Source organism: Carcharodon carcharias, chromosome 21 (assembly GCF_017639515.1).
Source record: "Carcharodon carcharias isolate sCarCar2 chromosome 21, sCarCar2.pri, whole genome shotgun sequence".
In the NCBI taxonomy this organism is placed as follows: domain Eukaryota; kingdom Metazoa; phylum Chordata; class Chondrichthyes; order Lamniformes; family Lamnidae; genus Carcharodon; species Carcharodon carcharias.
In genome coordinates, this window is record NC_054487.1 from 45750724 (window position 1) to 45774679 (window position 23956).

General features: G+C 44.9%; 1 protein-coding gene across 1 annotated transcript in view; it reads left to right on the forward strand.

Moving 5' to 3' along the window:
• Positions 1 to 23956, forward strand: part of LOC121293059 (solute carrier family 13 member 4-like) — a 119099-nt gene that overhangs the window by 56747 nt on the left and 38396 nt on the right. Inside the window, exons 4-6 of the mRNA XM_041215650.1 lie at positions 10451 to 10656; positions 12415 to 12463; positions 18620 to 18674. Of these exons, the coding sequence (XP_041071584.1) occupies positions 10451 to 10656; positions 12415 to 12463; positions 18620 to 18674 (310 nt within the window). The remainder of the gene's footprint in view (positions 1 to 10450; positions 10657 to 12414; positions 12464 to 18619; positions 18675 to 23956) is intronic.

Below are 23956 nucleotides of genomic sequence, written 5' to 3' on the forward strand. Positions count from 1 at the left end.
AAGGTTGGTGTCTTTGAGACTGTGTCAATATGATTGGCTGCTCACCCTGTTTGGTGATACCACTGTGGCTGAACACCTGAAAATCCCCTTGAGTTGCTGCCAGATTCAAACTAATGCTGGAAAAAGGGAAATCCATACCACAGAGATGGCTAGATCTTTGCGGGCAGCTTTCTCCGAGGTCAGCTGTGAACACTATCATTTTGTCATTGACCGTAAAATTAGAGCCAGTAACTTTGTTTCTCTCTCCACAAACACTGCCTGATCTGCTGAGTATTGCAATATTTTCTGATGCATTTGTCATTTGTCAACCACTTAAATTGGCACCAGCATGAAATGTTCCATTTGATTGGATTTTCATGTTTACCATTAGTGGTTCCTTAGTAATAATTACTAAGTGACATACCTTGACTCGATCATGCTTTACTAACCTCATTTGCTCTCCAGCAACATTGGCCCATAATCTGTAGGGCAATGAACAGTGTCCAGTGTCCACCATTAGTTAGACTTTTCTCTGCTTGTCTAATCTTGACAATATTTTGTGTGACAAGTTGGTGGAAATGTGAGCTGATAATGTTGAGGGTTGTTAGGACTAATGCAGTTGGGTTGAGTTAGTCGATGAAGCTGAGTTATTTAAAAATCCCAGACGGAAACTTTAAACAACTGTCATAACCTATAATTTTAATTATTATGCTTGAGATGCAACTCTAATTTCAGGAATCAGACCACCAGTTCTCGAGAGGTTTTATATTAAACTAGATGAAACATTCTATTAAGTTACAACACATTAAACACAGATACATGGCTACAAATTACTACTATCATAACTTTTAACAAATCCCCAAATTAATCTCCATGAAGGCAACAGCAACCCATAGACTTAACCAGACACCGGGCAAAGCATTTTCATCTTGCATATTCAAAATGAGGTTCTTTTCACTTTAGTTCATGTGGAGACAGTTGGAGGTGTATAGCTGCCTTTAATCTCACATTGCCTCTGCTCTACGCACATAAAACGGTGGTCTTGTTATACCTAGCATGGCCTATTGAATGTAACTTCTCATTGTATCACCAGCGTCTTCTAACAATAAAACCCCGTTCATAGTACCAGTTTTATTAATAATATAAACATATTGCTTGGTCTCTGCTAACTAGGTGCCAGAATTCACCCCATTCTTGAATGCTCGATCCAAAAAATGCAAATACACTCTACCTCTCTGTTTACACCTCAAAACTAGTACACATCAAAGCACCCTGACTAGCTGGCTTTAATACAATTAAGACACACCCACAGACTAAACCTCTGGTTTAAAAGAAAAATATTTTCCAATAATATTACATACATTAATAGCTTCATGACAAGGGTAATGAGGGTAATCAACATTGGGGACCTTAGTGAACAAGGCAAGCAACTGGATATCTCCTTAACTAAACAAAGTAAAGATTATAAAATTAAGGGCTGAGAAGGACATGTAAATTAGTGGGTGATTTGTTGAATCAGGTATAGAATGAGAAATAGAGAGAAAGAAAGATTGGATTAAGGGAGAGAAATAAGAGATAGAATGGAAAAGTAAAATAAAGTTTCTAATTTAAAATGTTAAATTTTAAAATGTTCAACAACCAAAGCCTAGAGGAATGAAACACCACGCTTGTAGCAATTAATTTTTGGTGCCAGAGAAGTTCATTAGCAGTAGTTAACAATTAGCACATCTTTAAAAGAATCTCTGATAGCTAGTCCAGGCTTAATTAAAAGTGTGCGGATCTTAAATGGCTTCAAGCCAGGCTTCTTGCATCATTTCAGACCAACTCTAACTTTCTGTAGTGACTTTAATTTGCATCTACAATGGAATAGCAACTTTGCGTTGCTCAGTGCATTTTAATGATGAACTTGATGGTGACTTGCCACTTTCATGAAGCTAACAGTGGAGCAGTGCATCTCTGACAGTAACATTTGAATTTTATTGTTTAACCCCGCTTCTGTCCTCACCTGACACTGCACAAGCATTTGCACATATCTAATAGTAAGCACTATTCACTTTGCCATTGTTTTGACAAAAATTTATGGACTATTGAAGCACACTTTCAAAGTATGTGAAGACCTCTAGTGGCAATGAGAGGCACTGCCACCACATCAAACCCCAAATCTATTTATATTTACAATTTATAGGTAATCGTATTGCTTTCAAATGATTCCCTGCCTTGGAAGCTTATCTCTCCCTGCCTCTGTTATTGTGGGTTTAACTCGGGATTCATTAGCTTCTTAATTTGGAAGATAACTTGCTGGAGGCAATGGTCTTTTGTTCAAAAACATTTGTTTACATGCTAACTATTTGCAAAGGTTAAGTAAGACCAAGACATAGCTGGAGCTATTCTCTGAGATGCTTCACACTCACTCCTCTCAGTGAGTGACATCACTGCGACATAGCCACTGAGCATGTGCATAAGGCGCTATCATTAGAGTTAACCTTTTACTCCACATCTCCCCCAAGTCTTTATTTCCAAATTATAGTACCCACATATTCCTCTACATTTCCCCCAAAGTCTCTTCTCTTAAAGGGAAAGTCTCTTTGTTGGTTTCACCAGTCTTCCTAAATGAGTATGGAGCTCTTTCTGAGGTAGATGGGAACCCTGTTGCTCTGACGTCAGTCCATGGAAGTTGTCACCCCTGGTTTCGCTCATTTGTGGTTCTGTAGATGTGACATTCCCTTGAAGTTCAGGGTACTCTGCCCATGCTGTTAATGATATTCTGTCCATTGAAATTAGGGTAGATTTGTACCTTCAAATGATGTCTGGCTGTGTCTTGACCAGGTAGAATCTTGGTTGCTGTACCAGAATGGTTCTGCTCTCTGATCCATACACTCCATACACCTTGAGCCTGATACCTCTGGTTAAATATGTGAGCTTGACTTACTCTGGTGGCTCCTTTCTTCTCCCTAGCTTGATCATGGTCTTCCACCATGACATTTGGTAGCAAGATGTGGAGCAGGAAAGGAAGTTAGGTCTTTAGCCTGCGGCCCATCAGAAGCTCGTATGTAATGTTGTGGAGTGATAACTAAGAGGAGCAAGCTCAAAGTCGTCATTCTTCTTCAGTAGAGCTTTTATAACGCATAATTCTCACTCAGCTTCTCCCTTAGACTGAGAGTATTTTACGGAGCTTGTGGCATGCACACCATACGACACTGCAAAGGATTGGAAGCACTTGTTGGCAAATTGTGGCTCATTATCAAAGAAGACAGTGTCCAGATTGCCACGTGTAAGGAACATTTTCTTCAAGGAGGTAATAACGGCTTCGGAGGTGAGATCATGTAGCTTTTGCACCTCTATCCAGTGGGAATAATAGTCTGCTACTATAAGAAATATTTTGCCTTTATAGTTGAACAAATCCATGCCAAGGCATTCCCAAGTCCTAGATGGGAAGGAGGGCAGAAGAGGCTCTTTCTGCTCCTGCATGTGCATGGCACAGGTAATGCAGTTGGAGACCATCTATTCAATAGAAGTGTGCAACCCCTGACCCACATACTGACTGCTGTGCCCTGGCTCAACACTTAGTTATGCCAAAATGTCCTTGGTGGATCTTCTGGAGGACTTCCAGACGGAGAGATCACGGTGCCACCATTCTTGCATCGAATACCAGGGGGTCATCTACGATGCTGAGTGGTGCCGCAGTCCGAAATATTTCGTCAAGACGGGGGTCGCTTGGAATGTACATCTGGAGTGGCCATCCATCCAGGCAGTATGTGCACATCTGGGTGTGCACTTCATCTTTCCTTTGGGCAGCATGAAATTCACTCAACTTCTGGCCTGTTGCCGGCAAGTGTATGGTCATCAAGGCTGTGAAGGATTCAACTTCTGCTATGAAGGTTTTATCTTCCTGCACTGGGTAAGTGGCAGGTACCCTGGACAGTGTATCGGTCATAGTCTTATATTTACCCTGTACATACTCCATAGTAGGGTTGACACAAGCCTAAGAATCCTGGGTGGATTCTTTGCAATTTCTTTTGTGTTCAACAGGGTTACTAATGGCTTATGATCGATCTCAATCTTAAACTACAGGTCAGCTGAAGGAGCTGAGGCTCAGACACAGCAGCAGCATGGTAAAGATTGGCATCAATGGATTCGGCCAGATTGGCTGCCTGGTGACCCGGACTGCTGTCGCCAATGGTGAGATGGAAGTGGTGGCCTTGAATGCCCCCTTCATTGATCTGAACTGCATGGTTTACATGTTCAAATACAATTCCACCAATGGCCCTTCAATAGAACAGTCAAGGCCAAGAATGGAAAACTTACATAATCAGAGAGTTTCTCACATGCCCAAGTTGCTGTGAGGGCTTCCTTTTCGATGACTGAATAGCGCTGTTCCGTCTCGGTTAATGACTTGGGCGCATAGTAAACAGGTCTTCTTTTGCCATCGCTTTTGACCTGGAATAGCACTGCTCCCAGTCCCATTGCAGCAGCATCAGCTGCCATAACCATGGGAAGTTCAGGGCCATAGTGGGCTAGGACATCTGAGGATGTTGACATTGTTTTGATTTGTTTGAATGACTGCTGCTAATGCTCAGTTCAGTACCATTCCTGGGCCTGTTGTAAAAGATATCTGAAGGGTTGATCTATTGGGGCTAAGTGAGGCAGGAATTTACCAAGTTGGTTGACCATGTCCATAAACCTTTGTGGTTCTGTTATATTTCTAAGCAATCCTTTTATTGCCTTAGTTTTCTGTGGGTCTGCAGTAATCCCAGCCCCTTGTATAATATGCTGTAAGAACTTTATCATGGGCCTAGAAAATTCACATTTGTCACTGAGCGTCAAGCCAGCCTCTTACAGCAATAGTAAGACTTCTCTGAACCATTTATTGTGTTCCTGTTTCATCGGCCCATGGATCAAGATGTCGCCCATCTGGCATATGATGCCTTCCACGCCCTGCAATATCTTGGGCATTGTACTATGGAATGTTTCAGAGGCTGACTTGATGCCAAATTGCAGATGGTTAAAGCAGTACCCCCCAAAGGGTGTAATGAAAATAGTTAGGAGCTTTGACTCCTGATCCAATGACAACTGCCAGAATCCACTGTTGGCATCAAATTTGGTGAAGATTGTGCCTTTTGCAAGTTTGGCCAAGTTCTCAACTACCAATGCCATTGGATGTATTTCTCTTTCTACTGCCTTGCTGAGGTATGTTAGATCAACATAGATTCAAATGGAGCCATTAGGCTTTGGGACCGGTACCATACCAGAGCACTACCTGGTTGGTTTATTGACTGGTGAAATGACTCCTTGTTGTAGCATCATCTATCTCACTCCTGACTCTTTTCGGAAGTGGGTGTGGAACCCTCCTTGATGTGAATAAAAAAATGGGTTTACATGTGACTTGAGTGTAACGTGACACATGGTCTTCAGCTTACCTAAGCTGGGGAATTCCCTCCTAACTTCATTTTCTTGAGTTTTTGTGTTGACTTCATCAACTTTTATAAACAGTTCAGAGCTATACAGGTTTTTCTGCTCAACAAAGAACATTCTTGATAATGTACAATGTTTCAGAAATGTCTCTATCTTTGTAGTTTAGTATCATATCTAGCAGGCCTTGAATATATAACTTGATCCCCCCCCCCCCCAAAACACCCCCGCCGGCCCCAGACCTTGGAGTTGAATAAAAGACAATAGAGGAGCAAATGTGTGCACAATTTGTGGAGGTGTGTAAAAACAATAACAATAGGGTAATTATATTAGGTGATTTCAACTTTCCCAACATTAATTGGGATAGACATATTGTTAAGGGCTTGGATGGAGTGGATTTCTTGAAATGTGTACAGGAGAACTTTTTAGGTCAATATGTAGAGGGTCCAACAAGGGACGCTGCATTGCTGGACCTAATTCTGGGGAATGAAGCCGGACAGGTGGCTGAGGTGGTGGTGGGGGAGCATTTTAGTGATAGCGACCACAGCATGGTACAGTTTAAGTTTGTTATGGACAAAGAAATCAACAAGTTGCAAAAAAAATGTTTTGGATTGGGGGAGAGTGGATTTTTAGTAAAATAAGGCAGGATCTGGCCAAAGTATGGAACAGTTACTTGTGGGGAAATCTACAGAGGAACAGTGGGGGGTGTTCAAAAAGGAAATGGGGAGGGTACAGGCTCAACACGTTCCCACTAGGGTGATAGGAAGGAGTAACAAGCCCAGAGAACCATGGATGACCAGAGATATTTAGGTTACGATGAGAAAGAAAAGAGAGGCTTTTAGCAGATACAAGGGAAGCAAATCAGCAGAGGCATTAATGGAGTACAGACAGTGCAGGGGGGAGCTTAAGAAAGCAATTAGGAGAGCAAAGAGGAGATATGAGAAAGTTCTGGCTGGTAAAAGTAGGGAAAATCCCAAGATATTCTATAAGTATATCAATGGGAAGAGGATAACCAGGGAAAGAGTAGGGCCCATAGGGGAACAAGGGGGCAATCTATGGGTGGAGCCAGAGAACATTGCTAGAGTGTTGAATGAATACTTCATGTCCGTCTTCATCCAAGAGAATGAGGATGAAGATATCGAACTTGGGGGAGAGAGACTGCGAGGTTCTTAAGCAGATTGATATAGGGAGTGACAAGGTATTGGAGGTGTTGGCAGGCTTAAAAGTGGACGGATCTCCAGGTCTGGATGATGTGTGTCCCAGACTGCTGAGGGAGGCAAGGGAGGAGATCGCAGGGGCTCTGACCCAAATTTTTAATTCCTCTCTGGCCATGGGGGGAGGTGCCAGAGGACTGGAGAACAGCTAATGTGGTTCTGCTGTTTAAGAAGGGTTGTTGATATAAGCCAGGGAACTACAGGCCATTGAGTCTCACGTCAGTGGTAGGGAAACCATTGGAGAAATTTCTGAAGGAGAGTATCTATCTTCACTTAGAGAAGCAAGGTTTGATCAGGGATAGTCAGCATGGCTGTCAGAGGGAGGTCATGACTAACAAATTTGATTGAATTTTTTGAGGAGGTGACCAGTTGTGTAGATGAGGATAGTGCAGTTGATGTAGTTTATATGGATTTCAGCAAAGCCTTTGACAAGGTACCACATAGGAGACTTATAAAGAAAGCAAATGCACATGGGATACAGGATAATTTGATAAGTGGATTCAAAATTAGCTTAGTTGTAGGAGGCAGAGGGTGATGACAGAAGGATGCTTTAGTGACTGGAAGCCAGTGTCCAGTGGCGTACCACAGGGATCTGTGCTGGGTCCCCTATTATTTGTCATTTATATAAACGACATAGATGACTATGTGGGGGGTAGGATTAGTAAGTTTGTGAATGACACAAAGATTGGCCGGGTGGTTAACGGTGAGGTTGAGTGTCTTGGGCTACAGGAAAATATAGATGGGATGGTCAAATAAGCAGTTAAGTGGCAGATGGAATTTAACCCTGAAAAGTGTGAGGTGATACACTTTGGAAGGAGTAATTTGACAAGGAAGTATTCAATGAATGGCATGGCACTAGGAAGTTCTGAGGAACAAAGGGACATTGGTGCGTGTGTCCATAGATCTCTGAAGGTGGAGGGGCATGTTAGTGGGGTGGTGAAAAAGACATATGGGACACTTGCCTTTATCAATTGAGGCATAGATTACAAAAGTAGGGAGGTCATGTTGGAGTTGTATAGAACCTTGGTGAGGCCACAGCTGGAGTACTGTGTGCAGTTCTGGTCGCCACATTATAGGAAGGATGTGAATGCACTGGAGGGAGTGCAGAGAAGATTCACCAGGATGTTGCCTGGGATGAAACATTTAAGTTATGAAGAGAGGTTGGATAGACTTGGGTTGTTTTCATTGGAGCAGAGAAGACTGAGGGGCGAAATGATCGAGGTGTACAAGATTATGAGGGGCATGGACAGGGTGGATAGGGAGCAGCTGTTCCCCTTAGTTGAAGGGTCAGTCACAAGGGGGTATACGTTCATGGTGAGGGGCAGGAGGTTTAGGGTGGATGTGAGGAAAAACTTTTTTACCCATAGGGTGGTAGCAGTCTGGAATGCACTACCTGGGAGGGTGGTGGAGGCGGGTTGCCTCACATCCTTTAAAAAGTACCTGGATGAGCACTTGGCACATCATAACATTCAAGGCTATGGGCAAAGTGCTGGTAAATAGGATTAGGTAGATAGGTCAGGTGTTTCTCATGTGTCGGTGTAGACTCGATGGGCTGAAAGACCTCTTCTGTACTGTGATTCTGTGACAGTTGTAGTGTCGCTTTATTCAGCAATGAAACTCTGTCACATAACACTGAGACATCAGATCCTGTGCCTAGCTTGAATTCTGTTGGATACCTGTTTACATTAATGTCAGCACTCTAATGCTGGTTTTTATTTTCCTTTATTTATCCTAGGATGGTGCTTTCCTGGTTGTCGAGGTCTTGAATTTCTTGAAGGGATGTCCCTTTAACAGATTTCTCCTTCTATATTCTAAATACAGATTTCCTCGAGTGGCAGACCACTTTAAAATGGCCTAATCCGCCACACCCATGGCACTGCACAATTGGCTAGGGAGTTTTTCGGACCTGTGGACCTTTACTCTTCCACAGTGTGTCATTGGAAAATGGTGGCTGGTGCCTTTTCAGGATGTTTCCCTGGTTGCTGCCTTGCTATATTTTCAGTTTTACAACCCACAAATTGAATGACTTCTTTGGGCTGTTCTTGGGAAATTACCCTTGCGTCTCTGACAAAAGCCTTGTTCTGCCTCCACTATTTGCTTGTCTGGCCAGTTGTACATAAATTTAAGTCATTCCAAGATTGTAAGAAGGGGGAGAGATTCTCATCCAAAACATGAACAACTATTCTACCTCTGATCAGGTCATCTTTTAATGTTCCATTCTCATAATTTTCAGCTAGACAAAAATTGATCATTCATCAATCCATTGAATGAGTCAATCCCTTCACCCTGTTTTTGACTGTGCTGGTTAAATGTCACCCTCTCTATGAAAATATTTTTATGAAGACTGAAGTATAAGTCAAAGGCTCCGATGACATCTTTGTAGGAGGCTGTCTCTTCATTCACCCCTGTCTGGCCAGCACATCATCTGCTATGTTCGCAACAGCATATGACAAACTGCTAACTTGATCTTTGTTCTGTTTAGTCGCCAGACCTGAGGTGTTGTGGTACCGGGTAAAACATCTTTGCGAATGTTGCCATTGCTTAGCCTGTCAAGGACCCTTTATATTTTGAAATGATTCTGGTAGCGGCAAAGTTGTAGCCATTTCTCACCCACGTTCGAAATTGTCTTTTCCCATGCTGCTTGTCTTGCCAGTCGCTGGACCTGCCCTCATTGTCTCCAGTGTGGTTGCTGCGTTGCCCTCAAAATCCTTCACCCATTTCTCAGCACTATTGCTGGGTTTCACTTGAGGTTTTCCCCATTATTTTCTGCTGTTCCTCTGTGGGTTTAGTCACTGCTGCCACCATCTATTATTGTGGTTTTATCTCGGGATTTGTTAGCTTCTTACTCTAGAAGAGATCTTACTGGAGGCAGCGGTCTTTTGTTGAAAAACATTTATTTACAGACCAACTATTTACATAGGTTAAATAAGACCAAGACTAGATGGAACTCTGAGATGCTTCACACTCATCTCCTCTCAGCCAATGACATCAACTCCTTACATACATGCTCAGTAGCTATCATTTGAGTTAATTCTTTACTCTGCACTTCCCACTCCTAATAATATATTTATTTTAATAAATATACTATATATATTTTTTTTATTTTTATATATATATATATATATATATATATATATATGTCAGAGCCATAGACCAGGAATGGGTCAGAAAGGAGGAACAGTGTATATGTTGACATAGAGAACCAGCTGATTCAAAAACACTGATAGACCAAACCATCCCTAAGTATAAACCTGATGATATGTGAAAATAAGGAGTTAGAGTGAAAGTACACCTCTGGAGAGCATGCTTATGTCCCATTATAAGCCTTCCAAGGATACCAAGATGTCTAAGGGCAAAGGCAATCGATCCTGGAATGGGTTAATTACCTTAGAGAGAGCGCTGAATGCTCCTCTGGGGATTAAAAGTTGTGCAGCTCCTTTTCTATTTGCTCTCCCCGGGACCATATCAATGGATCAATGTGGCAAAGTGTAATTGTGACATTTCTGAATTCCTGGCCTCTATGGAGACAGTGTATAGGTCCTGGTCCACCTCAAACATGCTAATGACCTCCTTCTTCCAATTTGGGACAGGGTTATTATTCCTCAGCTGACAAACTGTGACCCTGCTCAACCACAAGTTCGCCACTGGAGTGGGGCCATGAGTATCTTGCCTACTGTGACTTTAGGTTTGGATGCCAGTTTGAGATGGCCTGTTATTAAATAACTTCGCTGGCAAAGACACAACATCAACCTCTAAACACCAGCACCGGGGGAATCAATCTTTTCCTTCTCCTATTTGGTAAGTTCTAAGTATACTAGCAAGGTATTTACTTCCTCTCTTACTCACAGGTTGGTGCTTGGCTTCATGTGCTGTACCGTGTTCTTGTCCATGTGGCTCAGTAACACCTCCACTACTGCTATGGTGATGCCGATTGCAGAAGCTGTGCTGCAGCAGCTCATCAACACCAGCCTAGAATCTGATGCCGAATTAACTGTAATCACGGACACAGACAGTGTAGAAGATGCCTACACTAGTTCAGGCTCCCAAAAATATGGTGCGTATTAGTTGGCTGCTATAAGCTTTGTTGGCAGTAACTCATATTGATCACACATGTTCCATGAATGCTCAGTCTCCCATCCAAATGCTGTTTCCTTCTATCTTTCTTCCTCTTTTCGACGGAGGGCATGAAATAAAGCTGCACATTAAAGGGCACAGACAGGCCCTCGGTCACCCAGCAGGATGCCCTAATCAAAATAACCACAGGCTGATTGTCAGTGTTAGTGGGATCATAACCATCATATTAAAACCAATTTAGGCAAGTTAAATTCAATCCCATTCTCCTTCTTCCTCTCTTGACAGCAGTGGCCTTGCATGGGATACAGCCCAAAGTGAATCTCCAGTGCTTCATTCAAGCAAGCATTTTTCAAGGATGATCGATCATACACAGTCTGGCATGCTGTTACTAGTGGAGTGCCACAGAGATCAGTGCTAGGGCCTCAATTATTTACAATCTTTATTGACTTGGATGAAGGGGCTGAAAGGTATGGTAGCTACATTTGCTGATGACACAAAGATAGGTAGGAAAGTAAGTTGTCAAGAGGACATAAAGAGGCTGCAGAGGTATATATAGGTTAGGTGAGTGGGGCAAAAATTTGGAAGATAGCGTATAATGTGGGAAAATGTGAACTTGTCCACTTTGGCAGGAAGAATAGAAAAGCAGTATTATTTGAATGGAGAGAGACTGCACAACTCTATGGTACAGAGGATCTGGGTGTCCTGTTTCATGAATCCCAAAAGGCTGTAATGCAGATACAGCAAGTGGTTAGGAAGGCAAATGGAATGTTGTCATTTATTGAAAGGGGAATTGAGTATAAAAGTAAGGAAGTTATGCTACAATTATATGGGGCATTGGTGAGAGCACATCTGGAGTACTGTGTACAATTTTGGTCGTCTTACTTAAGAAAGGATATAATTGCATTAGAAGCAGTTCAGAGAAGGTTCATTTGACTGGTTCCTGGGAAAAAAGGGGTTATCTTATGAGGAAAGATTGAGCAGGTTGGCCTATACCCATTGGAGTTTAGAAGAGGTAATCTTGTTGAAACATATAGGACCCTGTGGGAACTTGACAAATTGAATACTGAGAGGATGTTTCTGCTTGTGGGGGAGTGTAGAGCCAGGGAACACTGTTTAAAACTTAGTTACTCCCATTTAAGACTGAAATGAGGAGATATTTTTTCTCTAAGGGTCATTAGCCTGTGGAATTCTCTTCCCCATAGGTAGTGGAAGCGACAACATTGAATATGTTCAAGGTTGAATTAGATAGATTTTTGATCAGCAAGGGAGTCAAGGATTACTGGGGTGCAGGCAGAAAGATAGAGCTGAGGCCACAATCAGAGCAGCCATGATCTTATTAATGCTGGAGAAAGCTCGAGGGGCCAAATGGTTTACTCCCACTCCTAATTCTTGTGTTCTGGTGTTCCTGTGAATTAGGTATCATCAAGCTATTTGACCTTATGCTGATCCAAGATCATCTATCAATTTATAAGCTTTCTAACAGGGGTGACTGGATTGTGATCAGGAGAGGATAGTTTGATTAACTTTCTTCCTTTCCTGAGCTCACAGGCACTGTTGCTGTTAATAGTAGCTCAGCGGCCATCTCGGCTTATATTAGTACAGACCAGAAATTAAGTTTGATCAGTACTAGCATGCACAATACCTTTAACTCAAAGCTATTAAATCGGCCTTTTACACTCGCTAAGGGAGATCACTTTATTGTATGCAAATTTCATTACCTGTCTCTTATTGCTTCCAGAAGATGAGAATGAGAAAAAACAGCTGGAGCTAATCTACCTTAAAGAAAAGTAAGTTTAATTATGTGCAAGTGGTCCAAGAAATGTAGCATGGACTCCAGGAATGGGGGAGGTGAAGTGAGCTGGGTTGGAATTACTTTCCTTGTCCTTCTTTCCATAAAGTCAAAATTTTCAGTTTATTTGGTGAATGCTTTAAATTGAGCTGTTAAGTATCCATAACTGGCAATTACTGGTGCATTCATTGGTGTAGAAAACAACAATAACTTCTGTACTCTGTGAATACTTAATAGATGTATGTCATAAAATTTGTCAATTAATAATTGCTCTCTACTAATAATTCTCATCACACAGTGACAATTTTCTGAGGTAAGCAGGGCATTATGCTTGATTTAAACTCTCATTCAGATCCTTCCAAAAAAATAACACTTTCAGCAATTATTTAAAAACCTCCAGGTGCCTTCATGGTACCAGGTGTCCCAGAGCATGTAGGAAAGGCACACTGGAGTTTATGGTTTATAGGGAATATGTCCTGGGCTATATGGAGTTATAAGGAATATTCATGAGACATAAGAGAATAGAGGGTGATTTAGAGTGGATGAAAATATAGAAAGATAATCTGGAGTATATAAGGTTAAGGAAAGATGCAGTAGGCTATATGCAACATACGCAGACTGTGCTGAATGTAACATGTAAGAACTTTGCTGTATTTAGTATAATTGGAATATGCTTTTCTTTCCTATTGTTGCTTCATTGTTAATGATCTGTAGAGGAAATTATTTCCTCTTCCACACATTGTATGTTCCAAGTGCTTTGCATAGGCAGAGATGGGAGCAAAGGTCACAAAAATTGGAAGAATATCACAAGCTAAAAAAGCTAAATTCAAACTATTGTTGTCCTTGATCTTTGAGACACTTTGGCAGAGCTGTTCTGTTGTTTAAAGTAATTCATAATTTCTCATGGGTTTTAAAGGCCCCTTCTTGCATGTCAGAAAGTGTATAAAGATGGTCCATAAATATAACAATAAACAATAAAAGTTAATCACAGGACAACAAAAAGAAAGTTGAATGGAATCTTATGTAGGTAAACAATTTTGTAACAAGGTTTCCTAAACAGCAAATGGCATGAGGCAGGAGATAAACTGTTGGTAATGGTGGTTAAGAAATGTTAGTCTAAGCAGGAGAAATCACTGCCATTCTTTGAATAGTGCAATGGGGTCTTTTATATCACTGGGAATGTGCAGATGGAGCATCAGTGTAACATCTCATTGAGAAGAAATTCTCCAGCAAAGTAACACTTCAGTGTCATCTTAGATTGTGTGTCCAGATCCTGAAAAGAACCTGGAACCCTCAATCTACTGACTCAGAAGGGAGAGCATTAGTAACTGAGCAAGGATGACACTTGAAAAGATATGTAATGAAGCTGAAATTTTCTAATATAAGTATAGATAGATTGTTGCTGTTACCAAGGCAGATACAGATTACAAACTCATTATTGTGGTGATCTTTCGGTTTGTGCATTTTTAACTTTACATTGACTTGTGCTAGTATGAAATAAAGACCTGAAGGCGTGAGGCATAGAGCTGGCACAGTTACGGGAGAGATGATTCACATCAGATCCCTCAGCTGGGAGCCCTCTTGAACATTAGGGATTGATTTTACCCAGCTGGCCTCAAGTCCAATTCTAAACTCAGATAGATTGTTTAAATCAATACAGACCAAACAGGTGCATTACGTACTTAACCCAATCCAGACACACCCTTATAGAGAGTATGGAGCAGTTTCATACACTACAACCCAATGCAATCTTGAGGGGTTTGAGGGGGATTCAGATGGAAAAGGTAGCATGGATAATAGTTCAAAAACAAACAAAAGGGGATTAGAGTAACAGTCAGAAATTGTGCTTTAGGCACTGCAGGCAAAGGGGATACGAAAAGATGTAAAGTGATTAAACCAAGAGAGAATTAAGAAACTTGAGTAAAACATTAGAGCAGAAGGACAAGTTAGAGTGTGTAATCCAAATAAGCATTTATTTTATACAAATACAGTAAACTTTGTGTTATCCAGTCTACCGATCTACCAATCGGAACTCAAATTAACTGGAATTTTTGACAACTCTGATTTTTTTAAATAGCCAGTCACTCTCAGTTATCAGGTAATACATTTTCTTTAAAACTAATATTAATAGATTGTAAATGTGCAGAAGTTGTTCTTACATTGAAATTATTAAATTATTGGATCGGTTATTGTATTGTGCCTGAAGAAAGATATACTGCTTGGGGCAACTGTCAGTGCAACTGACAGCTCGATTTTTTAAAAAAGCTGGTGTGATGGTTGTGGTGTCATTTGTGATGGTTTTACTTGTGATACCCTGATGTGCTGGGGCCCTTGCCTGCCCAGCTGTTTCCCCCTTCCCCTCAACCCCTCAAAGACAGAGCAGCGCCTTGTCTTGTGTCAGGAGTAATATAATTCCCCATTAACCGGCATTTTTGATTAATCAGCACCACCCATTTCCTGAGCATGCCGGATAACAAAGATTTCACTGTTTGTGAAGCATAAGAAACAAACTGAACAATTCGCAAGAGCAAATTCTACCTGGAGGGCATCACATGGCTACAAGATAGTCATTATTGGGAATTAAATATGCCAGGTTATAAGGCCTACAGTAAAGATAGGCAAAATGATAGAGGAGGAGGAGGATTAGCCTTAAGATGAAATCACTTCAATGGTAAGGGAGGATATAGTGAGAGGTAAGCAGGCAGTGGAGACCTCCTAAGTAGAATTAAAAAGTAGAAAATAATTTAAGACTGTCTTGGCAGTTGTGTGTAGGCCCACTGGTTGCAGCTGTGAAGTGATAGATTGTATAAATACAGAGATTAGCAAGCATGTAGCAAAGGCAGAGTGGTTTTAGTAGAGAATTTTAACTTTCACATAGGTTGGAATAAGCAGACTAGCAAGTCAGAAAGATAATGAATTTCTTGAATATGTCCATGATAGCATTTTGCAGCAATATGTCCCAGAACCAACAAGGAAACACATTAGATTTAATAATGAGCCATATAAATTAACAGCCTAAATGTGAGTGAACGTTTATCTAATAGCGATCATAATACCATGTGCTCAATGTAATCTTTGAAAGGAAAAATGAAAAACAGCTCTAGATTTAGGTAAAACTGACTTCAATGGGATGGGCAGAGACTATCCACTGTAAACTGGGCAAATCTGTTGTTGATCAGAAGATCATTGGGCGGTGTGAAAAAAACAGTGATACAGAAGCAGTTTATATCACTAAGGGGCAAGAGCTCTACTTGTCAAAAAAGACAGCCATGGGAAACTACAGAGGTATGAGACAATATAAAACTAAAAGATACTGCACACAAAAATGTTAAAAAAAAGCAGATCCCAGTGACTGAGAAACATACATATAACAGCAAAGGATGACAAAACAGATAGTAAGAACTAGAAAAAGGAGTATGAAAAGATATTTGCACGGTGATATCAAAATCAACGTGAATTTTTACAAGCATATTAGGACAAAGAGGGTGGTTAGGAGAATGTGGGTCCCTTTACAATTGGTAGTTGTGATATTGTCAATGAAAGTGAAGAAATGCTAAGTAATTATTTTGAGTCCGTAGTATTTACAGTAGAGGCAGAAACCAACATACCAATCATTTCAAGGAAACTAATACTGAATCAGGGACAACAACCTGCTCAAATTAGTGTAAGCAAAATAACAGTAATGAAGAAATAACTGCACTAAAGAGTGACAACTCCCCACAACCCAAATGATTTCCATCCCAATAAAGGAAAAAGTGAAAATGTTGCAGATGTTCTAACTATAATCTTCCAAAGTTCTCTCAAATCAGGAACAGTTTCTTTTGCAGATGTTACTTTGCTATTTAAGAAAGGTGACACTCAAGGAAAACTAGGAAATCATTCACAACTTAGCATAACCTCTGTTATCAGAAATTGTGAGAGTTCATAATTAAGGATAGAGTGACTGAGCATCTTGAAAACTTTCAGCTGATCGGAATCAGCATGGATTTGCAAAGGGTAGATTGATGAACCTGATTGAATTTTTGAAGGGGAAGCTAGAGTAGTTGACAGGGAAATGTCTATGGATGTAAGTCATACAGACTTCCAGAAGGCATTTGATAAAGTTCCTCAAGAGACTGTTCACTAAAGATCAAGCTCATGGAATTGAAGGCAAATTATTGATCTGGTTAGGAAATTGGTTGTATTGCAGGAGACAGAGATTAGAAATAATGAGCAGATACTTTAATAGGTAGGATGTGGCTATAACTGCACTAAAGAGTGACAACTCCCCACAACCCAAATGATTTCCATCCCAATAAAGGAATAAGTGAAAATGTTGCAGATGTTCTAACTATAATCTTCCAAAGTTCTCTCAAATCAGGAACAGTTGGGCCTCAACTATTCACCATATTTATTAATAACTTAGATGATGGGATAGAAAGCCACATATCTAAATTTGCAGATGGTGCAAAGATAGGTAGCAGTGTAAGAAGAGCAAAATGACAGGGATATTGATAAATTAAGTGAATTAAATTAATTAAGTCAGGAGTGTGATGGAATACTTCCCACTTGCCTGGATGAATGCAGCTCCAACAACACTCGAAGTTCAACATCATCCCAGACAAAGCAGTTTGCTTGATTAGCATCCCATCTACCACCTTCAACATCCACACCCTCCGTCACTGATGCACAGTAGCAGCAGTGTGTACCATCTACAAGGTGCACCACAGGAACTCACCAAGGCTCCTCAGACAGCACCTTCCAAAGTTTCGACTCCTAATACCTAGAGGAACAAGGGCAGCAGACGCATGGGAACACCACCACCTGCAAGTTTCCCTCCAAGCCACACACCATCCTGACTTGGAACAATACTGCTGTTCCTGGGTCAAAACCCTGGAACTCCTTTCCTAACAGCTCTGTGGGTGTAGCTACACCACATGGACAGCAGTGGCTCAGCACAACTTTTTCAAGGACAATTAGGGACGGGCAATAAATACTGGCCTAGCCAGCCATGTCCACATACTGTGAATGAATAAATAAAGAAAAAAAGTGAGTAGGAAAACTGTGCCAAATGGATTTCTATTAGGCACATGTGAGGTCATTAACCTAAAAAGGATCGAAAGGGTACTTCCTAAATGGTGAAAAACTAGAAACAGTGGAGGCCCAAAGAGACTTGGGCGTCTAAGTACATGGATCAGGAAAGTATCACTGTGGTACAGAAAATAATCAACAAGTCTAATGGGATGCTAGTCTTTGTATCTAGAACAAAAGATTAGAAGTCATACTTCAACCATACAGAGCCCTGGTTCAACCATATCTGGAGTACTGGGTTCAGTTCTAGGCACCACAGCTTAGGAATTGGCCTTGAAGAGATTGCAGAATAGATTTACCACAATTATACTTAGACTCCAAAAGTTAATTTCTGTAACTTCCCTTTTTAATTTATGATTGTATTCCTTGAAATTTGGATGATTAAGTGGTGATTTGATCAAAGTTTTCAAGATATTAAGGGGAAACAGATAGGATAGGTAAAGAAAGACTATCACCATTGGTGAAGGATGCTGGGACTAACAAGCATAGTCTAAATATTAGAGCCAGACCTCTCAAGAATAAAATTAGGAAACAATTCTACACTTAAAGGGTGGTAGAAGTTTCAAACTCTATTCTGCAAAGGATATTTGATGTTAGATTTAAAATTAATAATTCACCTGAGCTCGATAGACTTTGTTAACCAACAGTCATGAGGCTACGTTGCCTATTCCTATTCCTATATTCCTGTTATCCTTGAAATTAGTATGTGCCTGTTGTGTGCACACCCTGTCCAATCTAAACAGGTGCCCTAGATATATATCCGTACGACTAATCCAATTTGCTCAAGCATATCAGTTGTGGATCAGGCAATATAATTTGTTCTGCTCATTCATGCTCAGTCAAGAAATATGCAATGTCCTGGAGGAATTATTGGCTGAATTATTTATAACTCAAAGCAATTCTTTATTTGCAGTCAATGCTCAGGAATGTAGGACTGAATGAAATCTCCAGTGTCCCATCAGTTAGCAGTTATGATGATTAGATGTTCTTTGAGCTAGATGTTGAGTGTCTTTTAACCCACATGAATCTGAAGAAAGCAGAAATGGTTTGCTGGTATCATTTAAACTTCCGTTTATTCCCCTAGTGCAGCAAAGAAGAACCAACCTGACCAGGATATGCTGTCTGAACCAGAGGAACAGGTTTGTAGCTTTATCAGATTTGTAGCTTTATCGCTGATCTTGTTTAGTTGCTGACTGGATTCTGTTTCTTCCTGTTTTATGACTCTGCTGTCTTCCTGCAGTAGTCTGATTATGATGTTTTATGGCTGCTTCATTACATGTGATAGTGAAACTAGATTAGCAGACAATTTACACTGTGGATTCCTCATGCTGTGGCTCTCATTTAAGCAGTTTTGTGACCAGCAGTGGTTTGCTACTTTCCATCCTGCCCTACTTTAAAGAGGAAAGTGAATCAAGCATATGGCAACTAGATAATTATACAGGCTCACGAAGCTTTATTAACTTTTTTTATGCAAACTCACTTCTGAGCAACAAATATGCTTAATATTCTGAGGATTCTCACTGCTTAATCCTATAACATGGAGGGAGAGGAAATACACTGGTTTCTGTATGTAGCAGTGTATTCTTTTTGAATTATAACCCTCCCTGGCAGGCAGACCTGGGCAGGGGGCAGCTGGGCATCAGCAATTAAAATGGGTTGGGAAGTTACCCATTCCTTTCCGACCTCAACCTGACCAAGTGCAATTTTAACTTGCAGGTGGAAAAGACAGCCATTTAAAATTGGCATAGCCCTCTTTAAATATGCAAATTGGGTTCTGATGATGCCTCTAGTACCCAATCTGCTGTTGCAACTTGAGTCTTGGGCAGGGGAGCAGTGATAGCTTCTCTGTCAGGCCAACCCTGTGGGCTCTTTCAAGCCCCACAAGGAAACATTGAATCTGAAGGACTGATATGAAGATAAGAAAGAAAGACTTTTATTTTATATAGTGTTTTTCCACAACCACCAGATGCCTCACAGCACTTTACTTTTTGAAGTGTAGTCACTGTTATAATGTAGGAAAAGTGACAGCCAATATGAACACAGCAAACTCCCCCAACCAGCACTGTGATAACAACCAGACAATAACAAGCATAAGGCAGTGATTATCTGAAGTAAACTGGACCGATGGACAAGGAATTGTTTGAAACTGAGAAAATATTGCCTCTAGTTGGAGGAATGATAATGATCTAGAGAGATGCTTAATGAAAGTGCTTCTCAATACCTGTGAAGCAGTGCATTGAAGCCAGTAGTGTTTCTAATCCATATTAAGAGATACAATGTATATTGTTCAAATTTGCAGATGATGGTAAACTAGGTGGAGAGGCAATTGAAACTGCTGAAGCAACTAAGGAATTACAGAAAAAACTGGAGAAGTGTTTCCAATGGGGCACTGTGATTGCAGATGAAAATCAATATAAATATAATTACAAAGTATTACATATTGGAAGGAAAACTTGGGAAACTTACTCAATGAATCCTGTGGAGCTGGCTAAAAAAGGTTGAACGTGATCAGATGGTGAACACTTAGCCTGGCCCTGCTGAACAGTAAGGAACAAAGCAAACAGAATGCTGAGATATTGCCAATTTTAACTGACAAGGTGGGACAGGTTTGGATGCAAGTGGAGACGTTAAATCCCCCAAAAATGCCAGCTTGTGGGAAACCCGGCATGATTCCGCTCACTTCTGGCTTTTACAGGACCGCCTTTGGAAGTGTGCGGGAAACCCCTGTGAGGATGTCGGGACTCTAATTTAAATATGTTAACAGCCAATAATTCTGACTTTAATCCAGCATTCTGGTTTTGACAGCCAGTGCACAGGTTTCCCAAGCTCTGTCAAAATCACCAGAGTCAGCAAGGGAAGAGAACAGCAGAGACTCATTGTTCTGTGATACTGAAAGGTTGGAATACTTTAAAGGTTGAGTGTGAGATAGCGATAAGATGAGGGTGAATGTCAGTGCTGTCTGTTCAAATGGGGATGTGAGGAGGTTCCTGGAAAGAGAGGAATGAGTGGTGTTGTAAGGTGTGTTGAGTTGAGGATTGCTGTGCAGCAGAATGCTGGGGAAGTCAGGAAGTCAGGGTGTGGAGGTTGGCACCTAAAAGTGTTATACCACTTTTCCTTACCTGCACCACCACCGCCCCCCCCCCCCCCCCACCTCGCCCGCCCCCCTCCCCCCCTCACCCCCCCACCTCCTCCCCCCCTCACCCCCCCACCTCCTCCCCTCCTCACCCCCCACCTCCTCCACCCCTCTCCCCCCTCCTCCTCCTACACCCCTCTCCCCCCACCTCCTCCCCCCCTCTCCCCCCACCTCCTCCCCCCCTCTCCCCACCCCCACCTCCTCCCCCCTCTCCTCCCCCCCACCCCCCACCCCCCTCCCCCCCACCTCCTCCCCCCTCCTCCCCCACCTCCTCCCCCCTCCCCCCCACCTCCTCCCCCCTCCCCCCCACCTCCTCCCCCCTCCCCCCCACCTCCTCCCCCCTCCTCCCCCCTCCCCCCTCCCCCCCACCTCCCTCCTCCCCCTCCCTCCTCCCCCTCCACCTCCACCCCTCCTCCCTCCCCCCTCCCCCAACTCCCCCTCCCTCCTCCCCCTCCACCTGCACCCCTCCCCCCTCCCTCCCCCTCCTCCCCCCTCCCCCTCCCTCCCCCCTCCCCCTCCACCCCCCCTCCCTCCCCCTCCACCTCCTCACCCCCTCCACCTCCTCACACCCTCCACCTCCTCCCCCCTCCCTCCCCCTCCCCCTCCTCCTCCCCCCCTCCCCCTCCCCCCTCTCTCCCCCCTCCCTACCCCCTCCCATTCACTCCTCCCCCCTCCCTCCACCCCCTCCCCCTCACTCCTCCCTACCCCCTCCCCCTCACTCCTCCCCCCTCCTTACCCCCTCCCCCCCTCCCTACCCCATCCCCCCTCCCTCACCCCTCCCCCCCTCCTTACCCCCTCCCCCCCTCCCTACCCCCTCACCCCTCCCCCTCCCCCCTCCCCCTCCCCCTCCACCTCCACCTCCTCCCCCCTCCTCCCCCCCTCCACCTCCTCCCCACTCCTTCCCCCTCCACCTCCTCCTCCTCCTCACTCCTCCCCCCCCTCCCCCCTCCCCCTCCACCTCCTCCCTCCCCCCTCCTCCCCCTCCCCCTCCACCTCCTCCCCCTCCTCCCTCCCCCTCACTCCTCCCCCCTCCCCCCTGCCCCCCTCCCTACCCCCTCCCCCTCACTCCTCCCCCCTCCTCCCCTCCCTACCCCCTCCCCCCTCCCTACCCCCTCCCCCCCTACCCCCCCACCCCCTCCCCCCCTCCCTACCCACTCCCTACCCACTCCCTCCCCCCCTCCCCCCCACTCCCTCCCCCACTCCTCCCCCTCCCTACCCACTCCCTCCCCCACTCCTCCCCCTCCCTACCCCCCACTCCTCCCCCTCCCTACCCCCCACTCCTCCCCCTCCCTACCCCCACTCCTCCCCCTCCCTACCCCCACTCCTCCCCCTCCCTCCCACCATTCCTTCACCCTCCCTCCCCCCATTCCTTCCCCCTCCCTCCCCCATTCCTTCCCCCTCCCTCCCCCCATTCCTTCCCCCTCCCTCTCCCACTCCTAACCCCTCCTCCCCCCCTCCTCCCCCCCACCCCGCCCCCCTCCTCCACCCTTCTCCACCTCCTCCACCTGCTCCCCTCCCCCTCCCCCTCCCCCTCCCCCCTCACACTCCCTCCCCCTCACCCTCCCTCCCCCTCACCCTCACTCCTCCCCCCTCACCTCCTCATCCCCCCTTCCCCCCCTCCCTACCCCCTCCCCCCTCCCTACCCCCTCCCCCCTCCCTACCCCCTCCCCCTCACTCCTCCCCCCCTCCCTACCCCCTCCCCCTCACTCCTCCCCCCCTCCCCCTCCTCCCCCTCCCCCTCCACCTCCTCCCCCTCCACCTCCTCCCCCTCCACCTCCTCCCCCTCCCTCTCCACCTCCTCCCTCTCCACCTCCTCCCCCTCCACCTCCTCCCCCTCCACCTCCTCCCCCTCCCTCTTCACCTCCTCCCCCTCCCTCTCCTCCCTCCCCCTCCCTCCCCCCTCCCCCTCCCTCCCCCCTCCCCCTCCCTCCCCCCCCTCCCCCTCCCTCCCCCCTCCCCCTCACTCCCCCCTCCCCCTCACTCCCCCCTCCCCCTCACTCCCCCCTCCCCCTCACTCCCCCCTCCCCCTCACTCCCCCCTCCCCCTCACTCCCCCATCCCCCTCACTCCTCCCCCTCCCCCTCACTCCTCCCCCCTCCCTACCCCCTCTCCCCCTACCCCCCTCCCCCTCACTCCTCCCCCCTCCCTACCCCCTCTCCCCCCCACCCCCTCCCCCCCTCCCCACCCCCTCCCCCTCCTCCCCACCCCCTCCCCCTCACTCCTCCCCCCCCCACCCCTCTCCCCCCCACCCCACCCCTCCCCCCCTCCCCCCCCACCCCTCTCCCCCCACCCCCCCCACCCCTCTCCCCCCACCCCCCCCACCCCTCTCCCCCCACCCCCCCCACCCCTCTCCCCCCACCCCTCTCCTCCCACCCCTCTCCTCCCACCCCTCTCCCCCCCCCCCTCCCTCCCCCCCCCCCCCACCCCTCTCCCCCCACCCCCCCACCCCTCTCCCCCCACCCCCCCCACCCCTCTCCCCCCACCCCCCCCACCCCTCTCCCCCCACCCCCCCCCACCCCTCTCCCCCCACCCCCCCCCACCCCTCTCCCCCCACCCCCCCCCCACCCCTCTCCCCCCACCCCCCCCCCACCCCTCTCCCCCCACCCCCCCCCACCCCTCTCCTCCCACCCCTCTCCTCCCACCCCTCTCCCCCCCCCCCCCCCCACCCTCCCTGGTGCAGGGAGGGGACAGGAGGCTGACCCCTAGCATCAGAGGACTGGTTTATTAGAAACAGCTAGAAATAGAGCGTTACACCTCATACAAATAAAATTTCTTGGCTCTGGCATTTGGTTAAAAATAGACACAGGTAAATAAGCCACAGGCTATTGACCATTTTGTTATCAGCTGTTTGTATGATCTGGTGACCCCCATCAGGACTCATAATCTGCTCAAAATTGCCAATTATTCAAACTCAAACACTTTAATAGATCAAAAGGTCGAGGCCATAGTTTAGTATAATATTTGTTCAACATCTGCATCTAACAACTAGTAATGATTGCTGAGTAAACATCCAGTGAAGCTGTGTACTAGTTGAATCTGTGGAGTGGGAACATGGAAGAATGGAAGCTTATCAGTTGCAGTTTTGACTGCTCAAAGTGAATAAGTGTTGTAATGGGTCAAATCTGCACCAGACTGAGCTCACTGTCTACTGCGTTTGCAGTCTATATTCTATCATAGTCCCGAACTCCATAACAAGTGTATGAGGTTAGAAGCGACACAGGGATAGGGTGAAGCATTGGTTGAATGTGGGACAGAAAAGCCCATAGTGGCCGGAACTGACAGACACACA